General features: G+C 39.7%; 3 protein-coding genes across 5 annotated transcripts; 2 read left to right on the top strand and 1 right to left on the bottom strand.

The window, feature by feature from the left end:
* Positions 1-452: 452 nt before the first annotated feature.
* Positions 453-3,199, top strand: zgc:174917 (uncharacterized protein LOC565650 homolog). The gene is made up of 8 exons (XM_043256602.1): positions 453-551; positions 638-690; positions 1,101-1,333; positions 1,816-2,068; positions 2,173-2,264; positions 2,350-2,489; positions 2,600-2,704; positions 2,795-3,199. Exons 3-8 carry the CDS (start codon positions 1,204-1,206, stop codon positions 2,885-2,887), a joined length of 813 nt encoding a protein of 270 aa, XP_043112537.1. The 5' UTR covers positions 453-551; positions 638-690; positions 1,101-1,203; the 3' UTR covers positions 2,888-3,199.
* Positions 3,200-5,152: 1,953 nt separating this feature from the next.
* On the bottom strand, positions 5,153-7,278 carry si:ch211-153b23.5 (uncharacterized protein LOC321177 homolog). 3 transcript variants are annotated; one of them, XM_043256516.1, is made up of 6 exons: positions 7,198-7,247; positions 6,941-7,011; positions 6,655-6,764; positions 6,392-6,563; positions 5,634-5,835; positions 5,153-5,545 (listed from the first exon to the last, which is right to left on the bottom strand). In XM_043256516.1, the coding sequence occupies exons 3-6, from the start codon at positions 6,760-6,762 to the stop codon at positions 5,353-5,355; spliced, it is 675 nt and encodes a 224-aa protein (XP_043112451.1). In that variant the 5' UTR covers positions 6,763-6,764; positions 6,941-7,011; positions 7,198-7,247; the 3' UTR covers positions 5,153-5,352. The 3 variants fall into 3 exon arrangements, with proteins under 3 accessions (XP_043112451.1, XP_043112449.1, XP_043112450.1); XM_043256514.1 differs by lacking the exon at positions 6,941-7,011 and having other exon boundaries at positions 6,655-6,767; positions 7,198-7,278; XM_043256515.1 differs by lacking the exon at positions 6,941-7,011 and having other exon boundaries at positions 7,198-7,273.
* Positions 7,279-8,275: 997 nt separating this feature from the next.
* si:ch211-153b23.4 (uncharacterized protein LOC335392 homolog) lies at positions 8,276-13,141 on the top strand. The gene is made up of 9 exons (XM_043257882.1): positions 8,276-8,346; positions 8,677-8,790; positions 9,203-10,879; positions 10,964-11,063; positions 11,839-11,987; positions 12,065-12,177; positions 12,260-12,349; positions 12,424-12,546; positions 12,646-13,141. The coding sequence occupies exons 1-9, from the start codon at positions 8,292-8,294 to the stop codon at positions 12,835-12,837; spliced, it is 2,613 nt and encodes an 870-aa protein (XP_043113817.1). The 5' UTR covers positions 8,276-8,291; the 3' UTR covers positions 12,838-13,141.
* Positions 13,142-19,333: the final 6,192 nt, after the last annotated feature.

Here is a 19,333-nt window from a genome sequence, read left to right as displayed (position 1 = left end):
GATAGATATAATATAGACTATAGATGCAGATAATGATTGTTGGCATAAAATGTAGAATTTTGACTTATACAGTGTATTGTTGGCTTTTGCTACAAATATATTTACTATGAAATAAATAGTATAATGTATAGTAAGTACCTATGGTTTGGGTTACTGTTCATATATATAATAAAAGATTTTGCTTTACTGTAATGCTGTAATGTCTCCAGCAGATGAACATGTAGGTCACAGTCATTCTTGAGTAAGTATTATCCTTTTACAGATGAACACAAAGAATCTTACTCACAAGAGGAAATGGTGTCCTAGAATTTCCAGCATCATTAGTTGACTAGCTCAACATATTGCAACATAGTTGGTATACAATACCTACACACCCAAACATGAATGACAGGGTGGTTATTTCCTTTCCCCCAAAACTCTAAACTAGTAAAGTGTGCCATGATGTCATTTTGGAGGAGGAGCCTAATTCACAGCTTATTGTATATAAACTCAGTTTGACAGTAAAGAGCAAGACATCTCAGGAAGACACAGCCTGAAGAGCAAAAGAACAGGTATTGGCTGAATTCCCTACGATTCAGTTTCCATACTTTCCTCTATAGATTTATCATTTTTTTATGCTGCTCTTTCAACTTTGTAGACAGCTCCAACCGAGACCAGGTGCTATAGCAAATCAACATCTTTCTGACTCAGGTGCGTTTTTTTCTTCTTCTTCTTCTTGTTTTTCTCAGTCTGCACACACTCACTGAACTTTAGCAATGAAAATAAGTCAGCTAAACAGATGGTAAGTCATGAGTAAGCATTCTTGCTGCCAGCATTCACCAGACCAGCTAACTGAGGCTCACCTCCACCCTCGTTGCGTTTAGGAGTAGCATGTTCTTCCCTTTTAATTGCTCATGGACCATTGCCTCCAGTCACATTAGAGCGCTTTGTTCCTGCGTAAACAACCCAGAATAAATGTGTCATGAATAAGTGGGGTGGAGTAGAGCCAAAACAAGGAGGTTTTCAGAGGTCGAGAAGAGAAATGACTGAAGGTGGATGCAAAGTTTTGGTTCCCATCTTTCTGTCCCGGTTATAAAAACAGCTTTTCTGTCCCTGTGTAGTTTGCACAGCTGAGCTTGAGCCCTTGAGAAGTGAAGAAAGCAAGAGACGGCGTTCTTAGCACATCTCCACCAGACAAGCGGAGCTTTCACTGCATTTTTAGACATGAAGAGAGACGCAGCTGAGATTCAGGCCTTGTACGAGGAGCAGGGGTACATGTCGGCCATTCCCATCCTGAGCCCAGAAGAACTGCAGCAGGCCCGGGACGCCTTCGCTGAGCTGGAGAGAAAACATGGTGAGCTTCAGCCCTGTCCGCTTACAAAAACAAGGGTTTTTTGAACAAATAATCTTTCCATTGGTGTATGGTTTGTTAGGATAGGACAAAATGTGGCTGAAGATACAACAAAATGAGAAAATTGAGAAAAAAAGTTGTCCAGATTAAGTTCTTAGCAATGCATATTACTAATCAAAATTTAGGTTTTGATATATCTATGGTGGGAAATTTACAAAACATCTTCATTGAACATGATCTTTACTTAATATCCTATACATTTTTGGCATAAAAGAAAAATGGATAACATGGATATTGCTACAAATGCTACTCATGACTGATTTTGTGCTCCATGCTCACAATTTTTGTCAACATTTTCTTTATAAAGTTTACTGGTAGTCCGCTGTATTAAGAGTTTTTGGGTATAAAACATCACAGATTCTTTTATTTTGCTATCCTCACTCTCATACCTTTGGACTTGAATTAATGCAAGTATTCCTCAACAGGAGAAGATTACACCGCTTACAGCCTTCATAACATCCACAAGGATTGTAACTGGGTGATGGATCTCGCTAAGCACCCAAAGCTTCTAGAGGCGATCACAGCGGTTCTGGGCCCGGACGTCATCCTGCTGGACTCCAGATTCATTTGCAAATATCCAGTGCATAAAATGCAAGAAAGCAGCGGTGTCATCCAATCGAACAACACCTGTGAGAAGACCGACGGGATGCCATTTGTGGCCTGGCACCAGGATATGAAGTAAGCACAATTCCACAGAAGAGAATTTAATACAATATTATGGGTTTCTGTTGGCTTAGATATCCATTCCCAGAATTCAGTAATCATCTTATGTTGGTTTCCAGGTACTGGGGTTTTGATGGAGGTCCAGTTCTGTCTGTCTGGCTCGCTCTGGATGACTCTCTTGAGGACAACGGAGCACTGCAGGTTATTCCAGGTCTGACCGCTGTCTCTGTTTGCATGCAGGATGGATAGTGTCGCTCTGTCTGGTTTGTAACACGTCTAAACTTATTCCCCAACAGGAAGCCACCACTCTGGTCTTCTGCCTCATTATCAGTCCAAACGAGCTGGCAACATGCTGAGCGTCAATCAGGAGATCCCAGAGGAGCTAGTGGAGACCGAGAAGGCCATCTTATGCCCTCTTCAAGCTGGTCAGATGTCTGTAAGTATGCATACTTGTCATGATATTTCTATACAGTGTCTGATTAAATAACACTACCGATCCAGACAAGCTTATATCTGAGTTTAATTCAAGTTTGCTTCTGGATTTAGATCCATGATGGACTTCTGGTTCATGCCAGTGATCCTAACATATCTAATAGAAGGCGCTGTGGCTATGTGATCCGATATGTCCCTACATGCACTTATCCAATCCAGGTAAACATCTCTTACAGCTAACATAGACATATTCACAGAAATATAGCTGGAAAAAGTATGAGTATAAATATGTGTGTGTTTTTCTGACAGGACCCTGAGCGTCCCAGGACTTTTCCTGCCACGGTGCTGGTCAGCGGTGTTGACAAATACAACCATTTCTCCAACAAAACCTCCAAACTGTGACCGGCCTATACTGACCTCTTTATTTAAAACATGGGTGCTTTGGCTTTACAAACTAATTAAACTCAAACAATCTGTGAATGTCAAATGAAAGTGCTTTGAGCTTTTCTACAGTTTTTTCTTATTAGTTAAGTGCTTGATACAATTTGAAAGTTTATATTTATATTTATGTGTTTTAATTTACAGTTTGGGTATGTATCTTTAAGGCTTTTCAGGAAATTATGTGTTTTAGCATTCTGAAATGTATGTGTCCTTTGACTGTCACTTTCTCAATATAGAACTGATCTGAAATATTTAATAAACTGTTTAAAATCACCTCTGGATGTTACGTCATTTGCCTATGATTCCAACAAACAGAGAAAAGACAGACCAACAGCATCAACATATAATGCAATCCACCAAGATATTGCAGCCAGGTTCAGTGCAATATGGGTTAAGACATGCTTTCCAGGGCATTAAGTCCCAAAGACTACTATACTCACTACTGCAAACCTTTCATTTAAATCCTCTCCTCCCATAATTGTTGAAAGGGCCTACAAACGCATACACAATAATATCACACGTGAAAAACAACTGTCCATGCTTTTTCAGATGAGTTTTTTCACTGTATGTCTTTTTACAGTAGTCAAAAGAGTGTTTCCACCAACATAAGCTGTTTGGAAATCTGGTCTTGAAACCTCTATATATCACACATAGACACTGGACATTCCAGATCTGATTTCTCGATTATGGCTCAAGTCCGCCAAAAAAGGCTGGTCATCCGTGTAAGACAAATGCAAGAGATGGGAGATTTCAATAGGAGCTTAGCCCACAGGAAGGAATTAAAAGGCTAATCACCAAGTTTGGTCCTGGAGGGCCGGCGTCCTGCAGAGTTTAGCTTCAACATTGATCAAACACACCTAAAGCAGCTAATCAAGGTCTTAAAATGTAAACTCGGAGGCAGGTATGTCGAGGCAATTTGGTGCTAAACTCTGCAAGGACACCGTTGCTCCAGAATCAAGTTTGATGACCCCTGGGATGAGCTTATCTTTGCTGAGGAGCATGTTGCGTGGAGAGACACACTTTACATGTTACCTCTGGGAGATATTGTAAGGCATGAGGGTTCTGCTGGTGTAAATAAAGACGAAGGACTTGAAAATACCGACGACTAGTAATTTTTATTGAGCCAGCTTTGGGAGGACAACCACACTCGTACCGAGCCACCTCTGGTTTCCCTTTTACCTCACCAGCCCTCCTTCCCAGATAAAATAAAAGTCCTTAACAGAAACATGCAAAAATAGAACACAATGAATATTAAACAAACAACTCCACAATATTATCAGGTGGTGTTAGCTTTCACTGCTAGGCTGATGATACTCAGCTCTATATTTCAGTGCAGCCTGGTGATACACAACAAACTGAGAATCAAAAGCATGCATAGTTAATATAAAAAAACTAGATGATGAGTAACGTCTTAATGCTAAATTCCAAAAAATGGAAGTGCTAATTATTGGACCCAAAAACCCCCGCATGTAATAATCTAGAACACTGTTTAAAACTCGATGGCTGCTCTGTTAATAGTTTTCTGTTAAAACTAGTTTAAAGACGCATCTTTTTAACTTAGCCTACACATAACACTAGTACACTTTTATTATTCAAATCCATTAAAGGATTGCTAGGCTGCATTAATTAAATCAGCCGAAACTGGGAACACTCCCCATAACACATAATGTACTTGTCACATCGTGAAAAAGAATGGCATCTGTGCTAATATTAGTCTGTTTCTTTCTTATTCTGTTTCTCATTCCGTATCCAGATCGGATGGTGGATCAGCACCCAGAGATGATGATCATCTGAGACCAGGACACCTAGATGAGCCATTTCAGGATATAAATGGTTACTAGTTTCATGCTTAAATGTACCACATTTTCCAAACATGCTAGAAAGTACTTATGTGCAATATGTTAAGTTTAAGCGCAATACTTTTTTAGACAAATTGAAATGGTCTTTGATTGAAATGGTATGGATAAATGACATTGAAGCTGAGCACAAGAAAAGAGATCTCTTAATATTTCTTTTTTTTTTTTTTACATTGTTTTGCAAATGTGTTATTTATTGCCACTTTTTATGTTAAATTAAATATTTATTAAAATCAAGTACACTTTTCGGGTTTGTCTCAATGAAGTCAGTGTTAAATAAAAGTTTAAATAATACTTACATACCATAAAATACTACTTAACCATGTCTATAATGATATAAACATCACACAGTAACGCATGAATGAAGACGTTTTTGGACAGATGTTTAAAGTCAGTTCAGTTTTATTTATAATAGACTACCACAAAAACACAAACACTGACAGTATGTCTGCCCTGTTTTACTGAAAATGAAATGGTCTCGCTTTTTTTGCCTGGGTCAACATCATTATTCATTTATAAATAAATACACATATATGTATGTAATAATATTCAGACAGCGAAAAGTCAAAGTCAGGCGAGTTTGAGAACTTCTTTGACCATGACACCCAGCCCATCGAAGATCTCGTGGATGGGAGCGTTGCACATGAAGGCACTCGTGGTCACCAGTTTGTTCTTGGAGTCGACGTGCACCTCGCCCACGTTCTTGTTCAGGTGTTTACAGCCCAGTTCAGACATGGTTTTAGCCACTTGAGCGTACGGCCACCTGCGAGAGCAAGAAAGACAACACTGAGTCCAGAACCAAAGCACCTCTCAAGCTTTACCATCCCCAGAGCCCAGTTTTCCTGACTCACTTCTCACACTCGGAGTCGTGGCCCACGGTCAGCTCACACCCGGGGATAGCTTTGGCTGCCAGCACAGGAGAGATGCAGCACATGCCCATGGGTTTCTTGGCCTGATGGAAAGCTTTAATGACCTTCTCAACCTCAGGTTTGATGGAGTACTCCTTGCCTTTGGTGGCCCAGTCGCTCAGGTTTTTAGCCACTCCGAATCCACCTGTACGGCACATTAAGACTTCATTTAATATTAACGAGGTCGTGAAGCAAGAAAAAAACATTTCCTTGATCGTTTGATGTATGTGATGTCATTATATATTTCTGAACTCAGCACTTCCTTGCTTGCCCATAAACAGCTTTTACTGGCACGGTCGGTTACATAAAAACTAGACTGGACTAGTCTTACAAGATAGTTGTTCTTTTTTTCTTGTTTCCTTGAAGGCAGTCTGGCTACGTTTATTATGGTTAACTTATTACATAATTGAGATTTATTACATCAGAACATTATCAGAGAGGAAAATCCCTGGATTAAAAATAGGATTGTGATGAAAGGTTCCTGTTAGTAACAGTAAGTATATCAGGAACCCTATATATTTCTTGGAAGCTGTAATAATATAAATGAAGTACAAAAAAAAGGTTCATGTTTGTACCCATGCTAGCCAGTTACACAAGTAACTTAAAACAGCGGAGGGTAAGGAATGGCCTTTTATTTCTAAACGATGACAGTTTTTCAGTTTTTACATATCCTTGACGCAGGGGGCGTGTCTTTTGATTACCTGGAATTATGAGCGCATCAAAGGCGCCGACCTGCAGCTCGGCCAGGTCTGTGACGTCACCGCGGGCGATGCGCGCGCTCTCCTGCAGCACGTTCCTGGTGTCCGTCACGGGCTTTCCTTCACAGTGGTTCACCACGTGCATCATCTCGACGTCGGGCGCAAACATCTGGACCTGCGAAGCACAGGCGGCTGAGTTTCGCTTTCGCTTTCCTTTCACGCGTTCTGCTTGTGTCTGGGGGGTTTAAAGGAAGCCCGGATGTTACCTTGGCCCCCGCTCGGCTGAGGTGCACCATCACAGCAGACGCCTCGTGAACCTCAGTGCCGTCGTACACTCCGCAGCCGGACAGAATCACCGCCACGCGCTTCGCCATGCCTGCTGCGCGAACACACACACACACACACACACAGAGAGAGAGATGCACTATTAAGACCGGGTGTCTTTGACTGCACGTATTCAATCGAACAATAAGTGACTCTTCTTGGCACTGAGAAAAGATACCGCAAGTAAGCAACAGATGGCAGAATTAAATATTTACATATCCCTCGCACCCTAGAGATCTTGCCCAGGTAACAAGAGATCAGTTTCCACGGAGTCACAGTAAACACGCAGGGAACAGAAACTGCATTCAGGGAACAGGCTATTACTTATGAAATGGTGATTTGCATTCTGAAGCAGCATTAAAGAACAACTTATCAGCTTTAATACAGAAAATAGCATACTGATAAAATAACACAAGATGTTTCTATGTTTAACAACCTTAATGTTTGTGTTAAATCTAGTCGTTTAAAGCAGTGCAGCAGCCTACCTCGTTCAGAGAGTGGAGCTGAGTGGAGTTGAGCAGTCAAGTGTGTGTCTTTCTGGGTGTTTCTGTCACACACACACTTGAGTGCTGGCTTATATTGGGCCGGGACAGTACCTCCCATGGAGGCGTGTTCCTGGAAGGAAAATGAGGCTATTGTGTCTGGTTTCCTGTACAGACTGTGCTTAGTCATACCTGGTTCACCTGTGTTTATATTGGTGGCATATTAACCACACTGTAAGAGGGCAACTGTGAAATAGATGATATATAAAGATCAAAATAAAGGTGCTTCAGGAAGTTCTTTGTAGTGATGCCACAGAATACATATTTTTGGTTCTACAAAGAACCAGTCAAAGGTTCCTCAAAGAACCATCTCTTTCTTACCTTTCTATAATTTGAAGAACCTTCTTTCGCCAACAAATAAGCAAATACGGTTCTTCAGATGTTAAAGGAGCTTTATGGAACCATTTAGACATAAAGATTGTTCTATGTCATCGTGAAGCACCTTTATTTTTAAGCTTTAGTACACTTACAAATGCAGCAGCAGCTTTTTCAGTATTATTTATTTATTCATTAATTCTGTATAAAGTCCATTCCTCTCAGGTATACCCAGGTGTCTTCATAGAGCATTTCACATTAATTATGAATATGGCAACCACAAAGTTTCATGATTGTCTTATCTTCATTTTGAGCTCTATATTTATTGTTTCATTAATTCATTAGAAATACATGTATAACGATCAATTTAATGTTACTCTAAAATGTAAAATATTTTTCTGCTATAAAAAAGTCAGCATTCATTCAAAATGTTTATATCATTTTACGTCATTTATATTTTTTAAAAAAGTAGGCTAAAATTGTTTCTATTATAGCCTAATCGCTTTAAAGTTTGAATGAATACAGGCTATCAGATTTAAAATGTTTTGTATTAGAAGAAGAAATGTAGTGATTCTTCAGCAGTAAGTATAAAGGACTAAGGAAACTCCAGGGTAAAAGGAAATAAAGGGCTTTTGAAAGCGCGTGTCTGACGTCACGTCGCATGACGTCACGGCGCGCTGTATAAAGCCGCGCGCGCGAGAGAAGAGCGCGTCTGACGGAGGATGGCGGAGTCTGAATCACTGCACTTGTCCATCGGAGTCCTGGGCATTGCTGGGGGTAGGTGGAAGAAAACAGACGAAGAACACGTTACTATTTATTTGTGATTAACTCGAATGTTAACTAAATAAAAAAAAGTTTTCGACTTAAAAATGTTTGCATTACGAATATTATATACGCTTATTGTTTACGGATTACTTATTATTTCCCTAACGCCTGTACAGGGCAAAACTAACGTGTGTACTACTTAAACTACACCGCTGATCTGAAAACAGATATAATAGTCGATTGATTCTGTTTATCACTGGTAATCTTTTTTTTACTAACGCTGGTAACGCTTATAGGCTATAATAATAATAATAATAATAATAATGAATGTTTTGTGAACAGGTTCTTTGTTGCTTCTGGTGAACAACTACGCGAGCTCTCCAGACACAGCTCTGATCACAAACACAGCTTTAGGAGTTCTGCTCCTCATATTCGCTGCTCTGCTGGCTTACTCAGGTGTGTGTCACAGAAATACAAATCACATTCACAGATCGAATTATAATAAAAAAAAATCACTCAACACAATTTGAGAAAATTAATATTTTTTATTGTTATTTTTCAAGTTTGTTTCAAGTCTTTTTGTTGTCTTAATATAATGGAGAAATAAAAAAAATGTAGAATAGAAGGTGAAAGAAAGTATTTGTACACTGACAACGTGGCACCATGACACATTTAAAATATTGCTGTTCTTGAGCAGTGACAATAAATGTTGTAGGTTTGAGGCGGAGCTACTTGTTTGTCTATTTTTTTTTTACACCTTTAAACTCTTTCTGTGTAGCCTAACTTTGAATACTTTCTTTTAAAACGCATCCTTTTTAAAACTTCCTCCCTTTTCCTTCATTCTCCATCTCACTGTCCTTTTATCCAGGTGTTCAACGCAGCAAATCCCACAATGTACTCTTTGGTAGTCTGTGTCTGACAGTGTCAGCCCTTTGGTGCGGTTCAGGTTTAGTGCACATACTCGCGGGCGAAAACATAATAAAGGGCAGCACAGCGCTGAGAGATGCCATGGTGCCAGGCCTCGCAGCTTTCACTCTGGCGTTGCTTGTCATCTGCATCGCTGCTGTCTTATGTCATGAGGTCGTGCTCTCGTTCATCGCCCTGAGCATATGTTTAGCGTGCGCCCATCAGATCGCGGGTCTTGCGGACTCGGCCTTCGGACAGGCAGCCACCGCCGTCTGCTACCTCATGGTGTGTTTTGTGGGCGCTTACTTCGGAGGCGGCCGCTTGCTGTCGTACCTCACACAGAGAAAGATTCAACTGCCCGGAACTTTCAACAAAGGCGGCGTGAAAGCATTGCAAAGTCAGGAGGCTAATGATATTGTGACCGTCGGAGTAATCATGAACTTGTTGTCAGCTAGTGTGCTAGCTTGTCCTCTGCTCGGGGTCGTCCCTAAGCTCTTCTCTGGCCATGTGCCCTGGCTGTGGACCGCCGGCGTCTTCCAGCTGGGTGTGTGTGTTAAGAGCTACAGGTCTATGGACACCCTGGCAGCCACTTTCTACGGCTTCACATCCATTCTGCGGTTCACCGAAGGCTACGCCGCGCTAGTGGTGCACCTTACAAAACAAGTGCCCTATTCCCCAGTGCCGTTTCCAGTTGTATTCTCAGTGTTGTTTTTCATCCTGGCCTTGTTTAACTTGCAGGGAGGGTTCGTGAACACCATCTACCAGCTGTTTTTTGTAGCGTACTGTATTGCAATTGCATCCGAACCCCAAAGCTTCTTTCAAAAGGGAACCCAAGGCGTACAGGCCGCTATATTCGTTGCCTCCGCTTTTGTGCTCTTTATATCCCTTTATAACATGGCTTCCTCTAACAAGATACCTACAGGTGCAGGTTTCCTGAAGAACCTGTTGGCCCGCAGTAATAGGTTCGTTTTGCAAACCAGTAGCAAAGAGCTGCACGCTCCCTATCTGGGCTACTCTAAATATGCCGATGCCGAGGTGTTGGGCCACGGCTGCAGTGTTTTGGCTGCTTTTTCGATCACAGCCTCTCTTTCTAGCGGAAACCCATTGGCTATTCTGATCCTGCCGTGGGCGGTAGTTTCCGGTGGCGTGCTGCATCTGATCTGCGGCTCTGTTGCCTTCGCTCGAGGAAAGACCCTAGAGAGTACGACGTTCATCCTGTACGGGATCATGTGGACAGTGTGGGGCCTGACACGCTTCGGAGGCCTCTACGGAGACGTCCGAGGCTTCCACCTGGCTGTGGGCATCATCAGTTTCATGCTCTTCAACGTGTTAGTGACAGCGGGGGCCTTGTTTCTCAACAAAGCCTGGTTCATCTACACCTTCACCTTCCAGCTTATCCTCATTAGCTTTCTACTGGATGCAGTAGGAGCTCTGCCGTACGGCTACGATATCGGTGTGACCATTATCCTCGGGCTGGTCAGCTTCTACATGTTTCTGGCTAGCATCTTCAACTGCACCTTTAAAAGCCCACAAATGCCTTTTGGTGATCCTTTCATCAAGTTGAGTGGCTTTGGAGGAGGCAAAGACAACTGCCCTCACCTTCCAGCTAGGAATTCCTCATCTGTCCAGCAAATTGCAGGTGAGTCGCTTTAGCAAAATGCATTAGTGTATACACGAGTGCATATGTGTCTATACCAATATGCGTTCCTTTCTTTTATGACAGAGATCATGAAGAACGGGGGCATATGTGGAATGCCCACAGACACCGTCTATGTGCTTGTGGCAGCTTGCAATCGCCCACAAGCTGTTGAAAAGGCATATAGGTCAGTTACGTTCCAGACTTATATTTTTGAAGAAATTCGGTAACTCTCTAGGGACCAATTCTCACTATAAAAGTAGTTGCTTACTATCATTACTATTATATGGGGCTTTTGAATGCATCAATCTGATTAGCTGACAAAAGTTCTAAAATGTGCAATTATTTGAGAGTAGTTCCAGGCAGCTCTTGACCACATTACATGTCAACATCACTTCGCCAAACGATTTGAGTTATTTTGAAGGTCCTCACAGCCTAAAATAGCAAATTAATCAATTGGCAGTGTTTGTTAGCTTTAAACACTATAAAAAGTGGCAAAGAATGAATCGCATTTTCATTCAGACAAAGGTGAAAAGACCAACAAGTGGGCGTCAATATGCTAATGTTTAATTTTGACGTCAAAGGGGGGCTCATTTAAAAAACAACTCAACGATTCAAGAGTCAACTCTTTATTTTGAGAGTCTTAACTTAATACACAGTGGACTTTTAGATTTTAAACTTCCCAGGATTTTTTTATTCACTGTGTTACACACTGCATGAAAGGTTATTTTTTTATCCATAAAATAACTTACAAAGCATTGTAAGTTACAAAGCATTCTGCATGACCATATTTAAAATCACTTAATCATAGCTAAAACGGTTATACTAAGCAGTAATAAAGAGTTTATGGAAGAAAAAGTTGTAGTTAATACTTAGTTTGGTCCCTAAACAAAAGTGTGACCAAAAAGTATTTGGTGTCTGCGCCACCATTGTCTCCTAACCTTGCAATCCCACTTCTACAGGGTAAAGAAACAGGCAAAAGAACGCCCCATGTCCTTATGGATTTCATCTATAAAGCAGTTGGAGCCTGTCAGGGACCAGATCAGCCCTCTCCTTTGGGACTTTATGGAAGCTGCTTGGCCGTCTTCTATTAGCTTAGTTATAGCTAGAGGTGGGTAATGTGAAATTCACATTGTACTTGACATGTGCACCAATTTTGTCAAATTTAACCCAGACATTTATTTGTAGCTCCATGGATGGAATTTTTTGGATTGGGCGACTCATCCAAATACATTGGCACGCCGCAGAGCATAGCCATAAGAAACCCAGACTGCACTGTTGCTACACACCTCATTAATGCAGTACGTGTTGTTATGTTTGCTCGTAGAAATGCTGTTTACCATACAACATTTCTGTATAAACCATGCATTTCTGCTCGACTAGGTGGGTCCCATTGCAGTCACCTCTGCTAATCCCACCGGTGAGGCAGATACTACCCATCATAACCAAGTTTATGCAAAACTTGGTGACAAGGTACACATTTGGTTTATTTGTTTGAAATGCATGGTATGACCAATTGGGTGACTCAATTTCATATGATCTTACAGGTGGATGGGGTGCTGTGTGACGGGCCGTCACCAGAGAACATCGCTTCTACGGTGGTAGACTGCACCAAAATTGAGAACAAACAGATTGGGTTTTTCCGTGTCGGGCTTATTCCTAAATCTAAGGTAAGTAGCGATCATTCCAGCACGTGTGTCCTGTTATTCGAAAACTTGTGCAGCTGTCCGATGTTAATGGCAGAACTGTTTGGTCGTGATTTTCTCAAGGTTCTTCAGATCTTTGAGGAGATTCAGAAGAAGCACATGTATGGTCGAACGAATGCAGCTTTTGAAACGGATGTTGCAGATCCTCACAGGCATCAGACAGACTCTGGGATTGGTCGAGATACTCCGGCCGACTCACAGAGCTCTCTGGACCTCAGCCAAGATGACCAGGAGGAGGAGGACGAGACTTTATAGACACTACCAAACAATGAATGTGTTTTCCATTGTAATTGCTCAGCTTGTATTGTACAGTCTTTTTTTGTTAGTGCTGGATGTATTGGATTAATGTGTTAATTACTGTGTATCATTTTAGTGTTCTTTACCATATGAGTGTGGTTATCATCTTCCATTTTAAAGCCTTTTTTACTTATTTATTGATTTTATGAAATATTACAATGTAATGTTGTGTATATAACTCATTTGTTGTTTTATATTTGTGATATACTAAAGACTTGTAAGATATTGGAAATTAAATAAATATGGAGACTGAAAAAATGAATTCACAATCATGCACAGAACAGTAAAAAACATGGACTGAACAGCTTTAGGGTCAAGCACTGAAAGTGTGTAACATTGTCTGAGTCAATAACAGCCATGTTGGGGTGGGATGGGTCTAAATAGACCCGCGGCCAGGATTAGGGTGTCCTCTCAAATCCCTTTAGGGCCACCAAGTGCTCAACCTGACATTTTCCTCTGCTTAGCTTAGCTCTACAAACAATTTGTGTCCAATCTTAATCAATATTGGATATCCAGACCAAGCCACATGATTTTTATATGGATTTTTATCAGTTTGGGCCTACTGAAACAAAACAGATATAAATTAGATCAGTGTAACTGTGAGTTTAAGTGAAAATATCAATAATAAAATTGTGTCATTAATTTGGCAATGGCTCAAGATTACCTAGCATGATTCTTAATATGTAATTTAGCTAAAATGGTATTAAGGGTACTTTATTCATTAATAGAAACATTTTACATTGTCTTAGCCTAACTCTGAAAATTCTTGCCTCCATGAGTCTAACATCAATTCCTGCAAAAAAAATATAAATCCTGAAAAAAAAAAATTTAAATGACAAAAACCTCTGGCAGGACGTGAGGTTGTAACTTGATAACCCTTTAACGAGTATTAAAATTAATAACTTGACACATAATGATTTGATTAATCAGAACTGAAGCACAACAATAAGTTGCATAAGAAAGAAAACTGATTATTGAATTTAGAACATTGACTGAAAGTAAGTAGACACGTAATGCACTGGAAAATATGCAGGAACTGAGTTGAGGAATGACTTTATTGTTACTAAATAAAGGCAAACAGGTTCCAAACAAATGACAGTCAATCAAAAGGAAATTACCTTCAAATGAAAATGATGTATACAGTCAGTGATTAATCTATCTGAATGTCTATTTGAATTTAATTCATGATGCTGCTCTTTGATTCTCAGACCTGATGAAGACTGCTAATTTACTACTGCTAATTTATAACAATTGCTAAGCCACTTACAATATTAAAGATACAAAAAAAACACTAGAGTATATCAAAATATATAAGGTTCTTCACAGGGCTGCCAAAGAAGAACCATTTTTGTTTCCATAAAGAACCAGTCAGTGAAAGATTCTTTAAAGAACCATCTCTTTCTTGCCTTTTTATATTCTGAAGAACTTTCTTTCACCACAAAGAAGCTTTTGTGAAACAGAAAGGTTCTTCAGATGTTAAAGGATCTTTATGGAACCACTTAGACAAAAAAAAAGGTTCTTCTATGGCATTGTGAAGCAGCTTTATTTTTAAGAGTGTACCAAACTGGCCGCTTAATTTCATGTTAAACAATGAGTGGCATGAAGCTAATTCAACTGCAGGATAAAAAAAGTTCCACTTTAACACTTATTAACTATTAACTATGACATTTTTCCCTCTGTAAATGTTTTCTTAATTTGCTGCTTATTGGTAGCTCTAATAATATGGTATTATAGTTGGTATTATAGTGATATGCAAGCTATAAGGACCTAGTAGGTGTAACAGTAAAATGAAGTGTTACCGTATTTTTCTGTCATTTCCTATCATGGGTGTCTATTTGTTGTTTCGAAGATTTTTAAGCAGTTAACGAAGATGAGGAAGAAAAAGCTGTTTAGAAATCACTAACGACTTCTTGTTGGTTTATAAGCAGACTCCTCCTCCGGTCTTTCATGTCGAGTTAGATCATGGTCCAATGAAGCTTATCAAGATTTCTTTATAGATATTTCAAACCCTTTTCCAGTAAGATGACAAATACTTCAAGAAGTGTGCTTGTAGGTCAGTGAGGTTATGGTTTGTAAAACTAGATCTCAGGCATTTAAAATATTAATATTGTTTTTCATAAAATGACTGAAGTATGATATCTTGACCATGTCTGTTTTCCACTTCTTTAAAATTAAAAATATTAACTTGCCCTACAATAAAATTCATTAACTTCCAGTTATTTCTTTATTTGATAAATACACGTATAGTATAAAGCTCCATTAATCATCTGCAGCTTTTCGGTTTATTTCTTTTTTCTTTGAATATATTTTTATTCAGCACCTTGAGAAGCTGCTGTGCTTTGCATTAAATGAATTAATCATCTGTGAAGAAGGAAGCTTTAAACCAGACACGTCACGCTTTTACAAGAAGAACATGATGAGAACATTATTTTATTTTTCATTTGCTTCCTTCGCTGTTAGTAAAATGATGTGATTCGTCAGCACTGAAGCACAACAGAGAGTTACATATGAATAAAGACTGAAGGTATGATTATAATTGACATAAAGAATGTAGTTATGCAATGGAAACTGCATTTGAGGAATGACTTTACTGTTACTAAATAAAGGCAAACAGATTGTAAACAAATGACAGTCAATCAGAGGAAATGACATTCAAATGAAAATCGTATATAACATCGGTGATTAATAATCTATTAAACAACGCTAACTACTTTTTATTGACTATTTTTTAATTCATTTTTTGTTCAGGATACTGCACATTAATTCTCAAACACTAATGAGCTTGATGAGTTGAATCAGGTGCATTTAATGAGGGTTAATATGTATTTGGAATAGTTTTATTACAAAGATTTGAGATCTTTCAAGGAAGAAGAAGACGTTAAACAAAGCAATCTTAGATTTCCGGACATTTTTAAGAGTGTATACTAAACTGACAGCTTCATTTTGAGCTAAACAGTGAGAGGCATGAAGTTACTTCAACATCGGTATAAACCCAGTTCGCTTGTTGTATCTGGCTTTATTCCGCCTATATTTTTAGAAGGAAATATTTTTCTATGTCAGTAAATAAGTAATAACTGGGCGTCTTGGCTGTTTATAGGCAAACTCCTTCTCCAGAATTCATTTCATCCTTCACAAACTTAGGTGTGATCATGTTGACATCAAGCTTGACCAGATTTTTCAGTAGATGCTGATATAGCTGTTTTCCAGTAATGTGTCAAATGTTTTAATGCCAAATACTTCAGGAAGTGTGTTTGTAGGACACTGAGGCCCTCGGTGTGTAAAAATAGACCTCGACAAACTGCCCTTAAAATAACTATAAACAAATACAGGAGTAACTATTGTTTAATTAAAATATACTGCTTCAATCAAACCAGGCGCATCTGTGACCCAGACAGGAAGTGTTTGTGATGTATCCAGAGTCACGGTGTCCAGGGTAGTGTCAGCATACACCAAGAACAACAAACCACATCCAACAGGAGTCACTGTGGACGCAAGAGGAAGCTGACTGAAAGGAATGTCCGCTTGTTAACCCGGATTGTATCCAAAAAAACCACAGCAGCCCAACTCACTGCAGAATTAAACATGCTCCTCATATCTCCTGTTTGCACCAAAACTGTCTGTCTGGAGCTCCACGGGGTCAATAGACATGGCCGGGCTGCTAAAGCCAAACCTTTGGTCACTCGTGCCGATCCTAAACGTAGGTTTCAGTGGTGCCAGCAGCGGAAATCTTGGGTTCTGGACAATGTGAAACATGTATTGTTCTCTGATGAGTCCACCTTCGCCGTCATTTCCACAACCAGGAGAGTTACGGTGTGGAGAAGCCCCAAAGAAGCAAACCACTCAGCCACTCATAGCACTCTTGCATGCCCAGAGTGAAGCATGGGGGTGGATCAGTGATGGTTTGGACCTAATGCTTGTGCTAGATGTGTGCGTCACTGTCCGCACCATTCTGGAGGACCATGTGCACTCAGTGGTTCAAACATTGTATCCTGAAGGCGGTGCTGTGTATCAAGATGATGCACCAAAACACACAGCAAGACTGTTGACGGAGTGCTTTGATGAACATGGAAGTGAAGAAGAACATCTCCCATGGCCTGCACAGTCACCAGATCTAAGTATTATTGAGACACTTTGTGGTGTTTCGGAGGAGCGTCAGGAAACGTTTTGATATCTTGATCAAGTCTGTTTTTACTGTTTGGCATTTATCTGTTTAAAATTAATTTTCTAATAGTAAGAGAGACAGTATACAGCACCATTTATCATCTATAGTTTGTCTAGTTCTTTCTTTTTAGGAAATATGTTATTATGAAGAATCGTGCAAGTCGTCTGTGCTCTGCATTAAATGAATTAATCAGCCGTGAAGAAGGAAGCAAATGCTGCGAAGGTTTGATCATTATGTGAACTCTGTTAAACCAGACACGTAATGCTTTTACGGGAAGAACATGATGAGAAGAACATTATTTTTACGTCTTCTTTCCTTCTATTTGCTTTCTTTATTGTCAGCACTAAAGCACAACAATAAGTTACATATGAAGGAAAACAGATTGCATAATTATAATTATAACATGCAACCGAAACTATACAGGAGTTTCTAGGTGACTTTATTGTTACTAAATAAACACAAGCAGATTCCAAACAATTGACAGCCAATCAGGAAATGACATTCAAATAAAAAAGGATTATAAAACATCAGTGATTATTAATCTGTTTGAATGCTAATTACTAGCATTAAGTTCATGATACTATACACTGAAATACTTTCAAACACACCTGATTCAGCTCATGAGCTCATTAGCAAACATCCAGGACCTGAATCGGGAGATAGACCAGGGTTGAGAAACACTGATGTACAGCATTTGAAGGAAATAAATACATTAACGTACGTACAACTTGGATTGATATGCATTTGGAATAGTTTTATTCCAAAGACAGACTTTCTGAGTAAACACATACATAGCATACACACATAAAGTAAGAGTTGAGAAGTAAGGAGTTGGAGTTCTGGCTGTAATGCTACTAGCAGAAATTAAATGACAATAAATATACTTCAACTATTCACAAGCTATTAATTCTAACCTTCCCTCAGTTAACTCATATTTTGTACATCTAAAATATGCAGAATAAGGCTTTAATATGTGCATTAATTTTAGTTGCATTGAATTTTTTTTCCTTGGCTCAGTAGATTTTTTCCAACAGAACACTGTGCAGAAATTCAATTGGGCAATTCTACATATTCTACAGCCTAAACCCAACCAATACCTAAACTTAACAGCTACAGCACTAAATATTAACAAGCAGCAAACTGGGAATCTATTGAGGCAAAAGTCGTAGTTAATAGCGAATAATTGTTCCCTATTAAAGCGTTACCAGAGTTCCAGTAATATTCATGCTATGCTGAGAATCGGTCCTTAAAATAAAGTGTTACCTAGACCAATGAATCTGGTTTTATTTAGGCTATATTTCTGGAAGGAAACCCTTTTGCTTTTATTTGCTCTCGTGGATTTGGGATCGTTATGTTCAGATTTCTCAGACAGCTTAGGGAAGACGAGGAAGTACCAGCGAAGTTAATTACAGACTAATGGTCAGCCTATAGATTTCTGGATTTGTTTTGTTCTCATTTACAGCTTTACCGACAGGAACTACAAACGATCCTCAGTCTGACTGAAGCTAAAGAAAGAACGTTAAAAACAAGTCCTATACTCACATAACGGGCAAACACGTCAGCATTTCTAATGAAAGTCATAATAGGTGCGGCTTCCAGTAGTTTCTCTTTTACCAAGAAGGAGTCTCTTTTATGGAATTTGCAATAAAATCTAGACTCTGTGTGTCATGCTGTGAATGTGTGTTTATTCGACCCTGCCCTGCCCGGTTTATGTTATTTGCCCGTCTCAGTTCTCAGACAGAGTCCTGATGTCTCATGCAGGTGGCAGGACGTCTCCGAGCATCTGTCCCGGTACCGTCTGGGTGGTGCACTGCTTTCATTCTTACTTCTATCCCCACAAGATATCACTGACTCAGCCTATATTGTGTGCCATGAAGGATGGCCAGTGTCTCAGTTGGCAGATCTCCTCCGTGTTGCTTAGGTTTCAGTGTTTTGGTGAAGGTTGAATGCAGCGGCCTCACACGGCCTCTGTAACCCAAGCTGAACCGTCTGGTGTGTCTCAGGGTGTGTTTATAGTAACGCGAGGCGTCACGCACATCATCCATTGAAGTAGCTTTCTTTGCTCAAGTCGAAATAGCTTGAGAACAATTAACAAAAGTGTGCGTGGCTGGAAATCCCGCGAAAGGGGATTTTGAGACAGTAGTCCTAATGCTCAAATGCTTTACTGCCATTGATAGTAATCGATTATGAAGTAGAACGTGGCTCAAATTCAAATGAAATTCTATTAAAACTGAATGAAGCATGCATGGTTAGTACAGTGAGATGTAAATGAGACAAAAAGGCATACATAGT

This window comes from Puntigrus tetrazona, chromosome 14 (genome assembly GCF_018831695.1).
Source record: "Puntigrus tetrazona isolate hp1 chromosome 14, ASM1883169v1, whole genome shotgun sequence".
Classification (NCBI taxonomy): Eukaryota; Metazoa; Chordata; class Actinopteri; order Cypriniformes; family Cyprinidae; genus Puntigrus; species Puntigrus tetrazona.
This window is presented reverse-complemented; position numbering and strand designations above follow the sequence as displayed.